Source organism: Mesoplodon bidens, assembly GCF_964165515.1.
Source record: "Mesoplodon bidens genome assembly, chromosome: 13".
NCBI classification, from domain to species: domain Eukaryota; kingdom Metazoa; phylum Chordata; class Mammalia; order Artiodactyla; family Ziphiidae; genus Mesoplodon; species Mesoplodon bidens.
This window is the reverse complement of record NC_138169.1, coordinates 20,253,837-20,272,763: the sequence shown is the minus strand read 5'-3', so window position 1 is coordinate 20,272,763 and position 18,927 is coordinate 20,253,837. Positions and strand designations below refer to the sequence as shown.

The 18,927-nt window shown below is 49.2% G+C and overlaps 1 protein-coding gene across 1 annotated transcript in view; it reads right to left on the bottom strand.

Moving 5' to 3' along the window:
- Positions 1-18,927, bottom strand: part of MYO18B (myosin XVIIIB) — a 228,253-nt gene that overhangs the window by 120,757 nt on the left and 88,569 nt on the right. Inside the window, exons 21-24 of the mRNA XM_081251759.1 lie at positions 17,340-17,405; positions 12,555-12,683; positions 10,344-10,487; positions 8,773-8,862 (exon numbers count right to left, since the gene is read on the bottom strand). Of these exons, the coding sequence (XP_081107885.1) occupies positions 8,773-8,862; positions 10,344-10,487; positions 12,555-12,683; positions 17,340-17,405 (429 nt within the window). The remainder of the gene's footprint in view (positions 1-8,772; positions 8,863-10,343; positions 10,488-12,554; positions 12,684-17,339; positions 17,406-18,927) is intronic.

Below are 18,927 nucleotides of genomic sequence, written 5' to 3'. Positions count from 1 at the left end.
TGAATTGACAGGTGAAGGGCGGCCTGATGGCAAGGCCAGTGGCGGGGGGGAGGGGGCGGGGGGGCCGTTGTCCGCTGGTCAAGGAGATTAAGCAGGTCTCACGGCACCTGCCCCTAAAGCTGCCCCAGGCATCAGGGACGACTCAGGACAAGTCTCCGGGGGCCCCCAGAGACGCAGGCGGACACCAGTGCAGGCACCACTGTATTTCTCTTCCCAGCTGGGGACGCCACCTGCTCGTAAGTAACAGTAATAGTGACAGTGACAGTAAAAGTAATACCTTAGTCACAATCACCACCACAGACAGTGCTGACGGCGTGCCCAGCACAGGCTAACCCACAGAACCCTCACGGCAACGCAGACAGGCGGGTACTGACGGCTCCAGACTGCAGATGAGGCACCAGGGTGCAGGCGGCCAAGAACACCCAGCCAGCCAGGGGCAGAGCTGGGCTATGAATTACGGCAGCCTGGCTCCTGAGCCTTCACTTCTAACCACACCATCAAACTGCCTCTTGGGGGCTCAAAGAACATGTGCTGAGTGAACGAATAAATGTGCATGAACCAAGGAGCACATGTCGGTGGAGATGGGCCGCTGCTTTAAGAATGCCGAGAGAAGGGGCATCTCCTGAGCGGGACACGTGGGGATGGACACGCCACCGACTGGCCTTGGGGGGAGAAGGGGCAGTTATGGGCTTTCACGAGCTTTAGAAAGGGTTTTCAAGGAACCCTAGCGCCCCCCAAAAGGATAGTAACCCCTCAGATGCTGTCACTCACACATCCCATCCCGAGAAGGTTCTTTGGTCCGGCCCCGACCTTCAGGATGGAGTTCAACCCTCTAACATGCTTCTCACGGCGCCTGTGACCCGGCCCAGCTTCATGGCCTGACCCCCACCCTCGTTCCATGAGACACTGCAACCGCCAGGCCTGCAGGTGCCAGATCAGGTCCCCGCTGTCTCTGCCCTCCACCTGGAATGCCTCCCCACCCCACGGCCTGGCTGGGCCTGCTCATCCTTCAAGACCCCTCCTCTGAGAAGCCCTCCCTGAGCCCATTCCCAGCCTGGGTAGATGCTCCTCCTCGATCCCAGACAGACCTGGGTTCCAATCCCAGCTCTGCTACTCACGGGCTGTGTGATGTCAGACAAATCACTTCCCCTCTACGACCTTCACTTACCTCATCTAGAACGTGGGGCACTAACACCTCCCTCACAGTGTGATTGGAAGGTAAAATGAGATGATGCAGGTAAAGTATTTATCACAGCACCTGGCACAGACACACTGCTCATTAAATGTTACTTTAATGATTAAATTCGGCACTATTCCACTCATTCGTTCAATGCCCACTGAATGCTTGGAGGGGTGCAGAAATAGCTAAGATGTATCATTATCTTCGAGGAACTCAGTTTGCTGGGGGGGAGGTAAAAAATATCAACTGTGTATTAGTCACAGTGGTGATGCATCAGAGGTAGTGTGATGGCTGCTTCACAGGCACCTCCACACACAGCCCTACACAGAGGAATGCGTGATACTACTGTTACCGTCCTACTCATGGCGACACAAGGGCTCGGAGTCTTGAAGAATTTGCCTATAATCCCACAGCAATAAGGGCACAAGGTCAGCCGTCCTGATGGACCCTCCGTTCCTGTCCCAGAGCACCAGGGCAGGTCACTGTCCTCGTCCCCACCTCGTACAGCCCCCGCTTCTGCATTTGTGTTGCAAGGCAGGTAGAGACGAGATGATGGGCCCCATTTTCACCTGGGGAAGCAGAGGCACACAGAATGGACTTACCAACCGAGCCCTCCTCTGTGGGGCTTTGGCTCACCCCACCGTGGCCATCGTTAAACATGCTCACCCGGCAGAGCCTCTGCAGCTGGCTGTCCGCCGGGAGGATGCCCTCCCCGGCATATGCCCTCAGTGAAGGCCCGAGAGACCCTAACATCTTGAGTCAGGGAGGAAACCAGGCTGTCTTATTCTCCTGGGGACCAGGGGCTGCCACATCCCGACCTCAGAGGCAGAGCGCCGGGCCAGAGCACGAACCAGGCGTCAGGAGAGCTGGGACGAGGTCAAGGCCCGTGACCCCCAGCAAGCCATTTCCTGCCCCCTCCTAGAGGTCAGCTGCTGCTGGACACCGTCACGGCCATCACAGCCACCTCCCTCAGGGCTATGCTAACGCACTTCTGCCCTAAGTCTCCAGTCCCCACTGCATCCTGGTGATTCTCTTGGCAATTCCTTACCCAGAAGTGAAACTTCCTGGGCTAATGAGGCCAGACATCGGAGCACATGGGCCTCCGTCTCCTGCCGTAAATAAGGTTCTGGATATATTCCAGGGAGAGAAGAGACCGCCCCTCTCTCACGCACCGCCACGTGCTCCCTCAGCCTGCCAGGGGCTCCCTACCAGACTGGCTGCTTCCTTGTGAAAATAAAAAACACCACTTGGCATCCAGGCCGATTTTGCACGCTTGAAGATGTACAGCCAGCGACTCAGAGGTTCCTCGTCTCCTCTTCCGCTCCTTCGCAAAGGAAGCGCTCAAATCATTCTGCCATAACGCTGTCTTTTGACTAAGCCCCGTCAAATGGAGTTCCCACTGATGAGGCAACACCGTGTTTCAGCCATGGTCCTGCGGCTGTTTCCCCCCTGCTGAGATGAGGGTGGGGTGCAGGGGGTGAAGGGGTGCTGGGGGTCTTCAGGAGGCACAGCCCTGAAGGAGTGTCTGCTCCCCAACTGTCAACAGGAACTTGCTTCCAAGAAAGGAGAACCGTGTGGAAGGAGATGTGGCAAGAGACACTTCGTATTAATGTTTCTCAAAGTGTGATCCCTGGACCAGCAGGTTCAGCATCACCTGAGAACTTATTAGAAACACAGAAGCTCCAGGGCCACCCCAAGCCACCGACTCAGAACCTCGAAGGCCGGGATCCAGTGATCTACATCCTGACACGTCCTCTCAGGGATTCTGACACACATTCACCACTGCTCTAACACAGCACAACCCTCCCGCATCAGAGTCACCTCAAGGCTTGGTGAAGAAGCACTGAAGGACCCCCAACTCCAAGATTCCCTCCTGGGTCAGAGCCTTGAGAGATGGGACCAGGGAAGCTACAGGGTTAACAGCTCCTCTGGATGATTCCAATGCTCTTTAAAGTGCAAAAGCAACCAATATAAATCAACAGTAGCTTTACCCAGGTCGTGGGTGGGAGGTGGTGGGGAGGGAAGGGAATTAGAGCCCTTTCTTCAAATAGAATCTTACTTGGGCCCCAACATGCTACATTTCACCAAATCTGAGCCGCCATCGATTGTAAGATGCACCGTTACAGAATGTAAGAAATGAACATGCGGCCAATTTTTTGTGTTAGCTGCCACTGATTGTTAAGATGCATCCTGAGTCCAGAGATGTACAAAGGGAGAAAATAATGTGCATCTGAGAATCGATAAAAACGTAGAATGAAACCAAAAAAGTGCATATACTGTAATGGATGCAGGTATGGGAGTCCTGGAGCCCTCTGACCTCCTCCTCGCCCTCTGGTGGGTCTGAAGAGACGCAGGACTTCAGAAAACATTTCAAATTACTGCATCAGAGAAGGCAAGCCACAGAGTGGAAGGCATGTGTACTACTTACATTGAGCAACTGACCTTATATCCACGGCATATAAAGAACTGCTACAAATCAACAAGAAAAGCAATAGAAAAGACATGAAAAACCATTTTGCCAAAGAGGATAACCAAATAGCCAAAAACATGTGAAAAGGTGCAAATTAAAATCACAATGTTGTACAAGTGCACACCCACCACAATCTCTAAATCAAAAAGGCAGATAATGCCCAGTGCAGGTAAGGATGTGGAGCAGGCAGAATGCTCACCTGTGGCCACATGCAAGTGCAAACTGACACAAAAACTGTAGCAAGCTGTTTGGCAGCATCTACGAAAACTGAACACAGAAACAACTTAAAACCCAGCCATTCCATCCCTAGGTGTATTCCTAACAGAAATGTATGACCTGTGCACCAAAAGACACGTGTGAGGATGTTCACAGCAGGCTTGTTCTTTATAGTTGAAAAACAGCAACAACTGAATGTTCCTTTAGAGTAGAAGGGGTAAAGAGTGGTCTCTGTGCGTAATGGACGACTCTACAGCAAAGGGAGGGAGTGATCCACCATCACCCACGACAAGGTGGATGAATGTCACAAATGATGTCAAATGAAAGAAACCAGACACAAATGAGTACACATCTTTGATGAATTTAGGTAAAGTGCAAAAACAGGGAGAAAACTAACCTATAGTGTCAGAAATCAGTTTGGTGGTTACAGGTGGAGGGTAGTGGCTGAAAGGGGGCACCAGGGGGGAATCTGAGGGAAGCTGGGAGTGACCTGTGTCACACTCTGGGTGCTGGTTGCATTGGTGCGTCCACTTTGTGAAAACTCATTAAGCTGTACACTTTAGATGTGGGCACTTTTTTATGTTGGACCTTAACATAAAGTCTAAAAGGCAGGAGGAAAGGAGAAACAGGAGGAAGAAGAAGAGGTGGCAGAAAGGGGGGTTTGAGGAGGAAGAGGAAGAAATCCCGACGCTCAGTCATCTAAATGTGCTTCCTGGATAAAGCGCTGCTTTGACTCCTGGATGAATTCTCTTTATGGCACTGGCATCACACCCTTGGCTTGCATTTCAAGGAGATACTACCCAAAGCATTCCTACAGACCCCTCTTGTATTTACTGTTTGAATAGTGCCCTTGGTGCCCTTTTAATGAGGATTCATGGGAGAAACTTCTCTAATATCTAGATTATCTCAATACCCTGAAAAGTTACTTTTTTCTCAAGCAACAGGTATGTGTATGTGTGTGTGTTTAACCTAGGCACAACATGTCTATGGAATATCCTGTTTTCCTCTTTGCTTTGGTTGCTAGGAAGCTCAGTGTCAAAATTTCGGCCCACTTTTAATGGTTCCACTCACCCATTCTGTGTCTATTCTGTACCTGGGGCCGGGCTGACGTGATGAGCAAGACACATCCCTGCCCTTGGGTTCTCCCAGTCTAGCTGGGACACAGGAGGTGATTAGGTTGCACCGATCAATGCTGTGAGGGGAAGGAAGCACAGGGCCAGTGGCAGAATATAGTGGGGGCCTAACCCACCCTTAGAGGGTCAAGGAAGTCTTCTTGGAGGAAGCACCACCTGAACTAAGTGAGAAGGGATGACCAGACATTTACCAGGTGAAGAGGGTGCAGAGGAATGTTCCAGGCAGAGGGAACAGCACAGGCAAAGGCTGTGAAGTCACAGTGAGTCTGAGGCCAACGGTAAATGTCTATATTCTAACTCTTTCCCTGGTTTTGTATATTCCTCAACTCTTAGTTCCCTTTGCTCTGATTTTCTTAGCTTTAAATTTTTATCTTATTTTTTCAAGGCCCCATGCATTCAACCGTGTGTGATACAAAGACAAAAAGAGCCTGGACAGAATATTCCATAGGTGCTGACATGTCTATGCTTGGTTGAGGTCTCAGAAGCCTGGCTCCCTCTCTCTCTCCTCCCAGGGTCCCATAAGCTGGAACTCTAGATGCTAAAGATGCTCACCGCATCCCTCTCTCCAAGTCTCCCCCACAGCAGCTGACACGTTGCAAACCCCCAAGTCCAACCTGACAGCTCGAGATGAATTACTGCATCAAGTGTCAGCTCGGCGGGAAGGAATTTCTACCGGGAAGTCACCGATATTCCCCACCAACCCACAGAGCTCCGATTTTTTGCTTCTGCTGCTCTACTCATGGCTACTTCCGGCAAGAGAGGTCAGGCCACTGGCCCCCTGGAGCCTCGATGGAGAACGTAAGGCACTCTCAGTTGTCATTTCGTCTCCACCTCACAGTCTCGTCCACGACAGGAGCACCGGCTCACGGCGCAGCAGCCCCGCCCACCCAGCTTCTCCTAACTGTGTGTGCAGACGTGACTCTCCCTTCCAGGGGCCCCTGCCTCTTGCCTGACCATGGGAGTGGGTGTGGATTAAGCAGACAGAGGACCCTTGGTGGGGAGAGTGGACACAATCATGGGGAGGATGAGAAGGGTGGAAAAGAGACAGCCCCCCACCCCAACTTCATTCCGTGCCCCACGCGAGCCAGCGAGGCTCAACTCAGGCTGTGAACATAGAGGGAAGGATGAGTTATGTTGGCTTGATGGTGAATCTAATTACAGTCTCCATTAGCCATCAACCAAACCAAGCAGTATTACCAGTAACGATAACATCACAGCCTCGCCGGTAGAGAAAGCTCTAGTTTTGCTCTGGACTGAGCTTTACCTCATGTTGCTTCAGGACCTTTGCACTTGCTGTTTCTACCCTTCCTCCAGATCTGCACAGAAACGGGTACAGCAAATCGTTCGGATCTAGATTCAAATATCTCCGTCCACAGAAGTCTTCCCTGACCACTCAGGAAATACTGGCCCCCCCTCGACCTCCCTCCACTGTCACCTTGCTCTGCTTAATACCTGCAGCACTCCACGATCTGAAACTAGTTTGCGTGTTGATTTACTTGTGATCTGTCTCCCTCTATTGGCCTGGAGACTTTGTGAGGACAGGGACTTTGCTTTGTCCCTGGCTGTATCCAAGGGGTCCGGTTGACTGTCTGCCACACGGGAGGTGCTCAGACACAGTATGTGATGAACAAGGGAATAAATAAGCTTCACCCGAACTCCACCAGAAGCCTGTGAGGTACCCAGGGCTTCCTGAAGAAAGGCAGCGAAGCATTCAACTAGGGTGCAAAATTGAAGGGAGCACCGAAAACCTCAGAAATCAAGATAAATTAAAAATGTTAACGCAATCTTTACGAAAATCAAAATTAATGCCAAAAATCTGTGATGACTAAAATATCAAACTTTTAAATAAAGAATCAAGACAGGATCCCACTGTGCAGAGTTCGTCACTTGCCTCACCCTAATCTTGGCCCGCAAAACCCTGCATTTATTTACAATTCTGATATTCTGCTCATCCCGGATTTTTTGCATTCAATTTACCTCTTAAAAGATACTGCATTAAGTATTACTCATCTCGCTGAGTTTTCTGGTGCCCCTTTCAATTCTGTGCCCCAGACACGTGCCTTCCTCTCCTCACCCTCAACCGGGCCCCGCGAGCTGAATGGGATGGCAAGTTTTCCTTGGAGAGCTCTTTCGTGGTCTCCCCGCAGCTCACTGACCGCACCCCACATTATACGGAATGAAGACGTGTAGGGGTCTGTAATCTGAGATCGTCTCCTTGGGGGCAGGGCCATCCGGTTCACGTCTTCATCCCCAGCCCACGAACTCAATCCCCAGCCAAAGAGAGAAAACCCCGGCCTGCAGTCACACACACCCCAGCCCAACCTTCCTCAGTCACACGTCCCTTCCATCCCCCAGAGTTGGCCACTATGCAGAATCTGGCATTATTATTCCCATGAATATCTTTACACCATAACTACTTAGGTATATTCCCCAATCAATGTATAGTATCGTTGTGCACATTTTAAAAATTGATATGTACTGTAACATATTTTAGGCATTCTTTTGTAAATTAATCCTTTTCCTTCAGCATTTTGTTTTTGAAGGCAATCCATGTTGGTTCATGTATCTCTGGTTGAAGGGTCAGGAAACGTCTTCTATAAAGAGCCAGATAGTAAATATTTTTAATCTCTGCAGGTCATACAGTCTGTCACAACTATTCAACTCTGCCTTTGTAGCACGAAAGTAGCCAGAGACTATGCACAAATGAATGGGCATGGCTGTGTGCCCATAAAACTACGAAGAACAGGTGGTGAAATGGATTTGCCCTACGGGCCACAGTTTGCCTGCCTCTTTATCCATTTTCACTTTGGTAACTCAGTTTTTAGTATAACAAAATGTGTTCATCCATTCATCCATTCTGTCAACAGACTCCCTTTTGGGTGTTTACATTTCTTCAACATGACAAATGTTGCTGCTATAAGCTTCATGCCTCTTCATTTAGGTGAGAGAGTTTCTCCTGCATGTGTATCTAGAAGTGGAATTGCTGGGCCACAGGGTACAGGCAGCTTCATCTTTCAGAAATAATGCTAGATTGTTCAAGAGCCATGAGATCCATTTACACTCCCACCAGCAGCATGAGTTCCTGCTGCTACGCACCCCTGCCAGCACCTGGATACATCAGACTTCTGGATTTTGCCCATCTGAAGCGTGAAATGACACCTATTGTCGTGTTAATTTACATTTCCTGATTGCTAGTTAGTTGCTCATCTTTTCATGAGTTTATTGGCCATTTGAATTCCTGATCATCAGAACTCTTGTTCCTGGGAACTGCCAATTCCTAATTTTTGCCCATTTTTTTTTTAACTGGAGTGTTTGCCTTTTTTCCAGTTGATTTGAGGAAATTCTTTACATATTCTGGTTACTCTTTGTCAATTATATGTGTTGCAAATTTCATCTCCAAGTATGTGGTGTGTCTCCATTTTATGCCCTGACAATCAGAAGTTGATTACTTTACTGGGGTCGCAGTGATCATTTTCCCCCTGTGATTTGTGCTTTTGTGACTTATTTAAGAAATTCTTCCCTTTGGAGCCAAATGACATGGGTTTGAATCTCAGCTCTATACTTGCTGGCCGTGTGGCCTGGGGAAGGTACCTAATACCCCAGAGCCTCAGTTTCCTCCTCTGTAAAACGAGGACAGTAACAGCATGCACTTCACTGGGTTATTTTGAGGAGGCTTGAAGGCACTTAGCACAACGCCAGGCTCCTCCTCCTCATCTTCTCCATCAGCATACCTCCCCCCGCACAGGGACCCCACATAGGAGGGACGGGGCTACCTTGCTCTCCAGAAGGTCTGTGTTCTGCTGGAGATCATTCCGACACCTCTCTGACTTTTCTAGCTTCTGTCTCAGCGCTGTAAGCTCCGCCTACAAAAGCAAACACCTTAACAGAAGCCATTCTGGACTGGAGATATAGGTTCCATGTATATAAAGAGTGGCCAGGGAATGAAGTAGGCAATTCAGCAGCCTATCTGTGATGACACCCAGATGCTAAGTTCCTACGAGGGAGGTTTTCTTTGACCATTTCTGAATATCAATGTCTCTGCTCACGCAAGTCTGGTCTACACCAGCCCAGTCTAGGGGCTGAATGCAAATACTCAGAACAGGACCGCTGCTTATCCTGAGACTGGGCACGCCCGAGTGAGACAGGTGCTCAGCTCTTCATCTTCCCTAATTATCACTTTTTGGCCAGTGGGTCAGCACGAGGTTTACAATACCACCATTAGGAGCAGCTGAAATGCCCACCCACTGAAGACTGGTGGAGCGAAACATGAAACACACACACCAAGGAGGACTATGTGGCCATGAAAAGAGAACAAGGAAGACTTCTTTAAAAATGGGAATCACGTGACAATATATAAATGTATCACATTAACATGTTGCACACCTTAAATTCATGATGTTGCAGGTCAAATATACTTCAGTTAAAACATTTTTTTAAAGAAAATCCCAAAAGATAGACTTGCCGTGATTCTTAAAATATATTTTGAAAAATGCAAGTTGCAGAAGAAAACATAGTATGCTACCTTTTGTGTAAAAAAGAAAGGAACCATTAGTTCAGCGTGTGTGTGTGTGTGTGTGTGTTCTACAGGCATACTTTGTTTCATTGAGCTGGGCTTTACTGCACTTTGCAGACGTTGCATTTATTTACAAATTGAAGGTTGGTGGCAACCCTGTGTTGAGCAAGTCTATTGGTGCATTTTTTCCAACACCATTATTTTTTAATTAAGGTACGTACATTGTTTTTTTAGACAGAATGCTACTGTACACTTAATAGACTAAAGTACAGTGTCAACTTTTATAGGCTCTGGGAAGCCACCAAATTTACGTGACTCACTTTATTGTGATATCCACTTTATCTCAGTGGTCTGGAACTGAAGCTGCACTATCTCCGAGAAATGCCTGTATTTGCTAATTTTTGCAAAAAGGAACAACAGGCAGGATAAACCAGAAACCAATCAGAGCAGTTATCTATACCAGGTGGGTGCTAATAGGGTAGAAGGGAGAGTAAGGGGAGTGCCCCCTGAGAGGTAAGAAGATAAAGGACTCAAAAACTCTCCCCTTGAGTCTCGCGGATGAACAGTAAGCGAGCGTTTGCACGCCCCCAGGGTGGTGATGGCGCCTCTGACCAGCACCCACTAGCCCACGGAGGAGCTGGCCACGTGGTGGAGGGCGGTCTGTGTCGAAGGGAACAGAGGGATATCTGCAAGGGGGCAGCGAGGGCTGTTGGTGGAGCATTCCCAGATGAAGAATTTCAAGGGGTGGGGCACTGGGTCTGGATGCAAACACTAAGGGGCGGGGGGTGGGAGGGGGCGGAGGGAGGCGCCCTGCCTGCCCCATGGACCCACCTCCTTGGCGTGGAGCTGCTCGTCCCCGATGGTGGCACTCAGCAGGGGTCGAAGGGAACCCAGGAGCTGCCACCACGGCCAGTCCTTGACCGCCAGGAACACAGCCACATTCTTCCGGATGCACTGGGCAGCCAGCCGGTGAATCTGCGGGGGAGGGAGAGTGGAAACTGAAGGGCCGTTCCCAGCCCAGTTGAAGGAAGCAGAGGGTGGCAAAGGGGGTAGAGAAAATGGGTTTTTCCTAGTGGAAGGGATTGGGTAAACTTAAAAAAAAAACAAAACAAAAAACGTTCCTTTCATGGAGTCAGGCTCCTGGCATCAATATTAGGCCACAGTTTAATCTTGCATCACCTAATAATAATAATAGGACAAGGAGTAGAAAATATTATATATGTGACAAAGCGAAAGAGAGGCATGGACATATAACACTACCAAACGTAAGGTAGATAGATAGTGGGAAGCAGCCGCAGAGCACAGGGAGATCAGCTCGGTGCTTTGTGACTGCCTGGAGGGGTGGGATGGGGAGGGTGGGAGGGAGGGAGATGCATGAGGGAAGGGATGTGGGAACAGATGTATATGTATGACTGATTCACTTTGTTATAAAGCAGAAACTAATAAAAAAAAAAGAAAAAGAAAAAATTATATAACACAACAGAGTCACCTCTTACATGGGGATCAGGCTCAAAAGTCACTGTGCAAGGCAAAAACTATCCTCAAAAATCCCTGACACTGCCCGCGAGAAACAGCGGCCACGATTATGTCGCTAGTTGATATTTAAGGAAGGGATATTATTTTAAGCACATTTAAACACAAGTTCCATGCTTCCCACTCTTCAGTGTGCATCGGAATCTCCTGGAATGCTTGTTAAAACACAGACGGCTGGGCTCTACCCCAGAGGGTCGGATTCAGCGAGTCTGGGGTGGGGCCCGAGAACCTGCATTACTCACAATGCAGGTTCGGGCACCACACTTTGAGAACCGCTGACCTAGTGCATCCTTACCATAGGTGGGAATCAAGCTAAGAAGCCAGAGGTCCTTTCCCTTTGCCACCATCACAACAGCCAAGGCTCGTACAGCTGGCACAGCGCCTCCTACGGGCCACACACTACCCAGAGCATCTTACACGCACCAGCTTAGTCCTCACTACAGCCCTGTGAAGGTAGGTGTTGTTATTATCTCCATTTTAGATGGGAAAGCTGAGGCACAGAGAGGTACAGTCACGTGCCCAGCGCCACACAGCCTCTCAGTGGCAGAGTTAGGATCTGAATCCCTGCAGTCTGGCTGCAGGCACAGCCCAGGCGCTTAATTAACCTCTATTTCAAATAATCCCAAGGCATAAACTACCTGAGAGCACTGCACTGGTAAAATTGCCTACAATATTTTCACTATTTATGTTCTTGCCTTTTTCTGTTCTTACCAAGTACATACAAGGGAATTCACCAATTCACATAAGCTGGAGGCACGTGCACTGAGACTCATTCTGGTGGCAGTAATTAGCAACGACAACACTAAGGCAACGGCAGCTGGTATTTACCGAGCAGTAACGATGAGCCATGTACTGTACTACATGCACGTTATCTCATGTCACCTCCACTCAGGTCCTATGTGGTACAGATGGGATTCGAACATGGTTCCTGTTTGTCTCCAGAGCCGTGCTGCCTTTCTCCATCATGCAGGCTACAGATAGGAGACTCAGTCTCCAGATATGTCTGAGGATGGTGGCCCAGGGTGGTTCAGGACTGAGGACTCTGACCTTGCCCTTTGGTCCCAAAGGCCTCTGTGGCCAGGTCCTGCCCATGTGCTCTCTGCTGACCCATGAAAGCCAAGTTCTCCAGAGATGGGACAGGTTGAAACCATTTCCAACCCAGGAGGGCTTGGACAACTTCGTGGCTATCCTGACCAAGGCTAACATCGGTGGTGATTTGATGTCAGTATCCTAGAACAGTCATATCATCTTACAAAGTGTCTATTAAAGTCTGACCACTTGGGGTGGGTCTGTGGACCAGCAGCACTGGCACCATCATGGGAGACGGGCAGACTCCCGTGCTCACCCCAGACCCACTGGACCAGAATCCACACGTTAACATCCCACTGGAGATTCATGCACAAGAGGAAGTGTGAGAAGCAGGGATGACAGCCCCCAGACCAGCACAGATGGTGCTTTTCCAGGATCCCGCACCCCTGCCAGGTTCACAAGGCACTTGGGCTCCCGCACCTTCAGCTTCTTGAATTCCTGGCGGGACAGAAAGCCCTTGCAAGCCGCCTGGAACGAGATGATGCTGTGAGACACCAGCTTCTCCCGCTGCTTCTCCAGCCTGGAGACCACGCCCGCCTTGAGGAAGACCTGGAAGGAGAGAAGGTTGCAGGTGATTTCGCTGCCACCGAATCAGACTGCCTCAAGTGGGAGGGGCTGCCGCTCAGACCCCAGTTCTCCTAGATCTACCCGAAGTATCTGTCAGTAGCTGCCCTTGACTGGGGGGGTCTAAATGGTCAAAGCATCTTGTCTCCTGATGCCTCCTCTTTCCCTTCTTCTGGCCCCTGGACGCTCAGAGTGTGGTCCACGCACCTGGGTGTGGTCATCGTCACCTCCTGGGAGTTTGTTAGAAACGCAGCATCTCAGGCCCCACCCCAGAGCTGCTGAATCAGAACTGGCATTTTCATTTAATCCCCAGGGGACTCAGGCACACACTCATTTGAGAACCGCTGGTAGGACAGACCTGCCTAAGCATCTCTGTGCACCAGAATCACCCAGGGAAGGTGGTCAATGCGCATTCCCAGGCCCCACCCCAGGATATGCAGAATCATGGGCTTGGCGTCAATCCTGGGTGTGCATTCTTTTTTGATAAGTGCTGTTGGCCATGAGACAAGTGCCACCCCAGAAATACTTGGTCCTGCCTTATAAGGAGGGGCAGAGAATGTGGGGGAAGTGACGACAGCCCTCCTTGGTCAGGAGGGGATGGGGCCTGGCGGGTGTCACCGGCAGGAGGTGTAGGCATTGAGCAGAACACAGCAGAAAACACAGTTTCCAGGCCTTGGTGCATCAATAATGGATGAGGGCCCCTGCAGCAAAGTGATCACTGCCTCCCTGGCACCCTCGCGGCTGCCCCCAAGAGACTGCAGGGAACACGGGAGGGTTTTCAGAAAGAACCTGAAGCTCTGGGGCCAGGCCTGCTCCAGCCAACGCGGTGGGGTCATTAAAGCTGGTGTCGCCTCCCCAGAGGCAAAGGAAAGACACTCTGCTGCTGGGATATGTGTGAGTCGGTGACACGGGAGGGTTACGTTTCAGACGCCTTGGTGCCGCTTATTTCTAAGCACAGTCCTGTGCGTTTCTTTGCCAGATGTGGCTTGTAGCCCCAAAGGTGTTCAGTTTCTCTGGAGTCACTGGTGAGCTCCACCTTGATCAGTGACACTGTCAAGTAATCCATGACATTATCGATCAATGGCTAACATTGATGGAGCCCTCCTGTGTTCTGGATCTGAACTAACCATTTGGTATGCAGGCAAAGCACTTTACATGCAGAATCTTACATGGTAGTTACAACAATCCCTCCATTTCATGGAGAGAGAAACTAAGGCTAAAAAAGGCACGTGCCAACAACCCTCCACGAGCAGGTGGTAACACCGGGATTTATTTCCCTCCCCCTGACTCCAGACGAGACTACAATTGTCACTGAATGTAATTAACATTTGCATGGCATCTAAATTTTTCAAAGCTCTTTCTCCTATGTCCCATTTTAATACGCAGAACAGTCCCACGAGGAATCTGTCAGCTCAAGGAAGCTGTGTCACTGACTCAAGTTCACATAGCTGGTGGTCAGCAAAGCTGAGACTTGAACCCAGAACCTCAAGTCCACGCCCTGTACCCGTTCTCAACAGCGGCAAGAAGCTTCATTTCCTCGCTCACATGATCCAAACACCGGGAGTTTGAGGCTGAAATGCAATTTGATTCCAGGTGGAACAAAGGGTTTCAATCGATTCTCCATTCCCTTAAACGTATTTTCTGTAATGAAGACCACTCTGCTAATCCCACAGTAAACTTTTTCTCAGAGGGAAAGTGGAAATTAGCGCAGCCAATCGGTGCTAACTGTTTTGCAACCCTCCATCGCTTTACAGAACACCATCAGCCAGGACCACCAGGACAATTAGCCTCATTGAAATAAAGACACGATTGACTCATTACCTATCAGATTGCTTCAATAATGACTGTATTAATTTCACAAGCTAGTGAGTCCCAAAAGCTGCTATAAAAAAAATCAATGATCAAAGTGATGACAGCGCTAGTCCATGTATTACAAAAGGCAGCGAGTGCTGCCAAAACCGTTATTGATTAAGTATGAGGCTTTCATCAAAAAGATAATTGGAAACGACCATACGCAGAGTGGGAATAAGTCATCGCCGCTGCAGAATCTTAGCTTGATTTTTTTTCTTTTCCTTTCAAGAGCGTACTCCGACCAGAAGGCTGACGGCATGTGGAATCCCACTTTTTCATAAATGTCATGGCCCTCAGCACAGGCTTTGATAAGGTACCAGGGGCTGAGAATCACAAAGAAAAATCTAAATTATTCCCTTTTCGGGGTCCAGCTGCTTATCGGGCCCACGCAGAGTGTAACATCCCAACATCCCTATCTTTAAGGGATCTCTGGAAGCCAGTTAGGCAAGCCAAGGTTTAAAAATCTAATATGGCAGCCGCTCTCCTTTCTGGTATTGCTGAGGAATTAGCTACCCGCCTCTTAGTACTTTTCCAGATTAGAGGAGTTTAATTCTTTAAACATTAAAACGCTATCTTGTTTGACAAGCATCCTGACCCCGTTGGCAAATGCCTGCCACAAATGATGACAGCCAGCCCCTGTTAAAGGACAATTTACTGATTCCCACAGCCAGCTTGGGAGGTAGAGAGCAGTGGGTCCATTTTACAGATGCGGGAACTGAGGCTCCGAGAGGCTAAATCACTTACTCAAGATTCACACAGTTAGGCGGTGGTGGGGCCTGGGTGTGGACCAGGTCAGCCTGTTCTCTTCCCCTATTCACAGCCTTCCCAACTATTAAGTGCCGAACCCTGAAAAGCATGAGAGTTGCATCTGCCCTTAAAGATCTCAGTCTATTGCCTTGCCTGGCTTCCCAAAGGGCACAGTGACCTTGATTTGCCCTGGACAGTTTCTTAGTGAATGCCAAGTATTAATAATAATAATGTTTTATTATGGGGATGTTTTTGGCTGGTAGACATCTTGCCTCGCCACTGTGAGACTTTGTACAGCGACTTTTGCATCTTGCTGTTTTCTCCCCTGCTCTGCAATAGATGATGGGATCACAGGGACTGATTTTGAAATTCATGAAATAACTAAGTAATTTATCTAAACAGTGGTTCTCAGACTTGAGCATGTACTGGAATCCCCTACAGGGCATGTTACAACCGAGACTGCAGGGTTCCATCCCCAGAGTTTCCGAACCAGTAGGGCTGGGCTGGCACCTGAGAGTTCTGCTTCCGGGAAGCTCTCGGGTGATGCTGCTGCAGCCGGTCTAGGGACCACACTTTGAGAACCACTGGTCTAGAAGGATGAAGCTCTTGGAGCTGAACAAACATTCTTCTGATTCAAGACCATAAACACCTGTGTGTGAAGAATTTGCTGTGTATTTCCATTAATAAACAATAGAACCCACAGCGTACTGAAGAGAACTTGGGGGTTGGACCAGTACAGGTTTCCATGGGAGCTGTGCTCCTGGCTCCCTAGAGGACCTGGAAAGGGGGCTGACTTCCCAGAGGTACATTTTCCTCATCTGTGGAGAAGGGATACTGTAATTATCTCAAGAGAGACTGTGAGGGAAAAGAGGAATAATATATGAATTTGCCTAGCATAGCACCAGGCTTGTGGTGGGGGCCCAGTAACCCAGGGGTTAGCTCTCCTCTGCTGGAAATGTGCACAGAGTTGCGGCCAGCTCCCAGCAGGATCAATCAGGTTGGAACCACAGCAGACTAATAGCTTCAACCATAGGACCAGGAAGCCTGCGGGGAGAGGCATGGGCGTCTAGGGGGCAAGGAGCAGCGTGAATGACTGTGAGCTCTCCGAGGAAAGAGGTGTGATGGGGCAGCACACTTCGCTTTGCAAGAGGTACTAATGGCCAATAAGGCCACCAACGCTTTACACGGTACCTGAACGTGGAAGGCAATTAATTGACAAAGGTTTCCTGGGTGCCATTAATCAATCAGCGGGTAACTTAGTGGGGAGGCGGTCCCTTGGTCTCTGCTCTCTCCAGTTTGTATTTCTAAACGTTGCCCCTACTCCCCTGCCCTCCTCCTGGTCCTTGAGTTTCCAACCTCTGTTCCGCACTCCCTACACTATGACCCAGGGGACGCTAGTTCTGGGAGGTGGTAATGGGTCTTCCACAAAAACAAAAGGGTGAGGGTTCCAGGGTCAGGTCACTTGGGGAGCCCTAAATACTATATTTTCCCTCTTGAAAACTTACAAGATGTATGAGCATATTAGGGCTCCATGAAATTCTTCTCTAAACGTTTCAACTTTTCTGGAAGGGCTTTTGGCTCAACACCAGCTTGGAGAAATCTACGTCTCTCAGCCTTAAAATCACGTACCTTCGTCCCGTGCCCTCTCCTTTCACTTACTGCTGTTAATCTGCTAGGACTACTGTTGTGTTACAATTGGTTGCAAAGCAAAAGTTGCAAGGCTTGGAGTGAAGATGGGTGTTTCTGAGGTTTCGAGAGTCCTACCTGAAGTCCAGATGTTAATTCTCCAGACCACTGAGGTCCCTGGGAGTGTTACCTCTAATAAATGATATTCTCCAATGTTATTTCCTCCCACATTATAACATTTTGTCTTAACAGCCTTGTCACATAACAAGGGCAGAGATCACTTAGCCCTGTGTTCAGCCCTGTCTGGTGGAAAGGAGACACACAGAAGTAGTGGATGCTGAGGAAGGACAAGACTCAGGTCTCACGTGCGTCCCTGATGTCATGGGTAGAACGGCAAAAGGAAGAAGCTCTACTCACCTGGCTGTGCCCCACGGCCACTGTCTTCTTCTCCAGATCCAGGCTCTGCAGGAGCTCTGCCACAGCCTGGGAAAAAGAGGAGAGTTCGAGAGGAAGACAGACTGAGGGCAGGAGACTCCCAAAGTGGAAGGTCAGCTGGCTGCACGGCTGAGGGATACACCGGGAGAGAGAGGGTGACCCCACATGTCTGTGAGCTAACAGAGCTCCACCTCCCCAGGTAAGTGTAGAGGATGAGCATGTACTGGGCACCTACTGTGTGCTACCCACTCTGCTGGGACCTTCACAGACACCCCATCGTTTCAGCCTCACAGCAACCCTAGGTGGGTCGTCATACTACCGTGGCCATTTCATAGAAGAGAAAACCACAGATACAAAACTAAACGGAGGATGTGTCTGCTACAGAAAGCACTATGGCAGTTCCTCGAAAAATTAAACATGCAGTTACTATATGATCTAGAAATTCCACTTCTGGATATATACCCCAAAAAGTGAAAGCAGGGACTTGAACAGATACTCGCACACACTCATGTTCATGCCAGTATCATTCACAGTAACCAAAGGGTAGAAGTAACCCACGTGTCTATCAACAGATGGCTAAACAAAATGTGGTGTATACGCCCAACGGCATATTAATCAGCTTTAAAAGGGAAGGAAATTCTGACACAGGCTACAACATGGATGAACCCTGAGGACATTATGCTAAGTACAATAAGCCAAACACAAAAGGACAAATACTGGATGATTCCACTTACATAAGGTCCCTAGAGCAGCCAAATTCATAGAGACAGGAAGTAGAGTGGTGGTTGCCAGGGGCTTTGGGGAGGGGGAGGGGGAGTTAGTGTTTACTGGGTACAGAGTTTCAGTTTTACAAGATGAAGGAATTCAGGAGATGGATGGTGGTGATGGCTGCACAGCAGTGTGAATATACTTAATACCACTCAACTGCACACTTAAAAATGGTTAAAATGGTAAATTTTATCTTACCTATGTTTTACCACCATTTTAAGAAAAACAGAATAAAAGCATTTCTCCAAGGTTATAAGTTACACATGGGCCAAACCAGACTCGAACCAAGGTATGTCGGGCCACACTGCAACACCTATGTCTCGACTGCTTCCCAGGCCCAAGACAGCTGCAGAGGGCCCTAGGCTACTGGGGAATTTACCTGCTGTATCCCCCATGACAGCCTCCCCAGCACCCTGTCCTTCTCATCACACGTGCCAGAGACGGCCTCACTCTCCCAAATATGTGAATAAATGGCGTGGCCTTTAACCCTGTGTTCCTGACCTAGGTTAGGGAGGGAGAGCCTGTGTTTAATTCACCTGTTTTCTCCACTGCACCTGGTACTGTTTTATGCATACAGTAGGAGCTCAATAATTATGACGACTGAATGAGGGAACACCCAGTGAGGGTAGAAGAGGGGCAGGGTTGGGGGGGAGTGTGGAGAAGGGCCACCCCCTCCAGGAGAAACAAATTCACTCAGAGATTCCTGGATGCAGCCTTAGCCAAACCACCAGCCATTGAAAGGAATTTTCCTCTTGTCATATAGCACTGCAGACTCTGAAACAAGCCTGCCAGAGATCCGTAC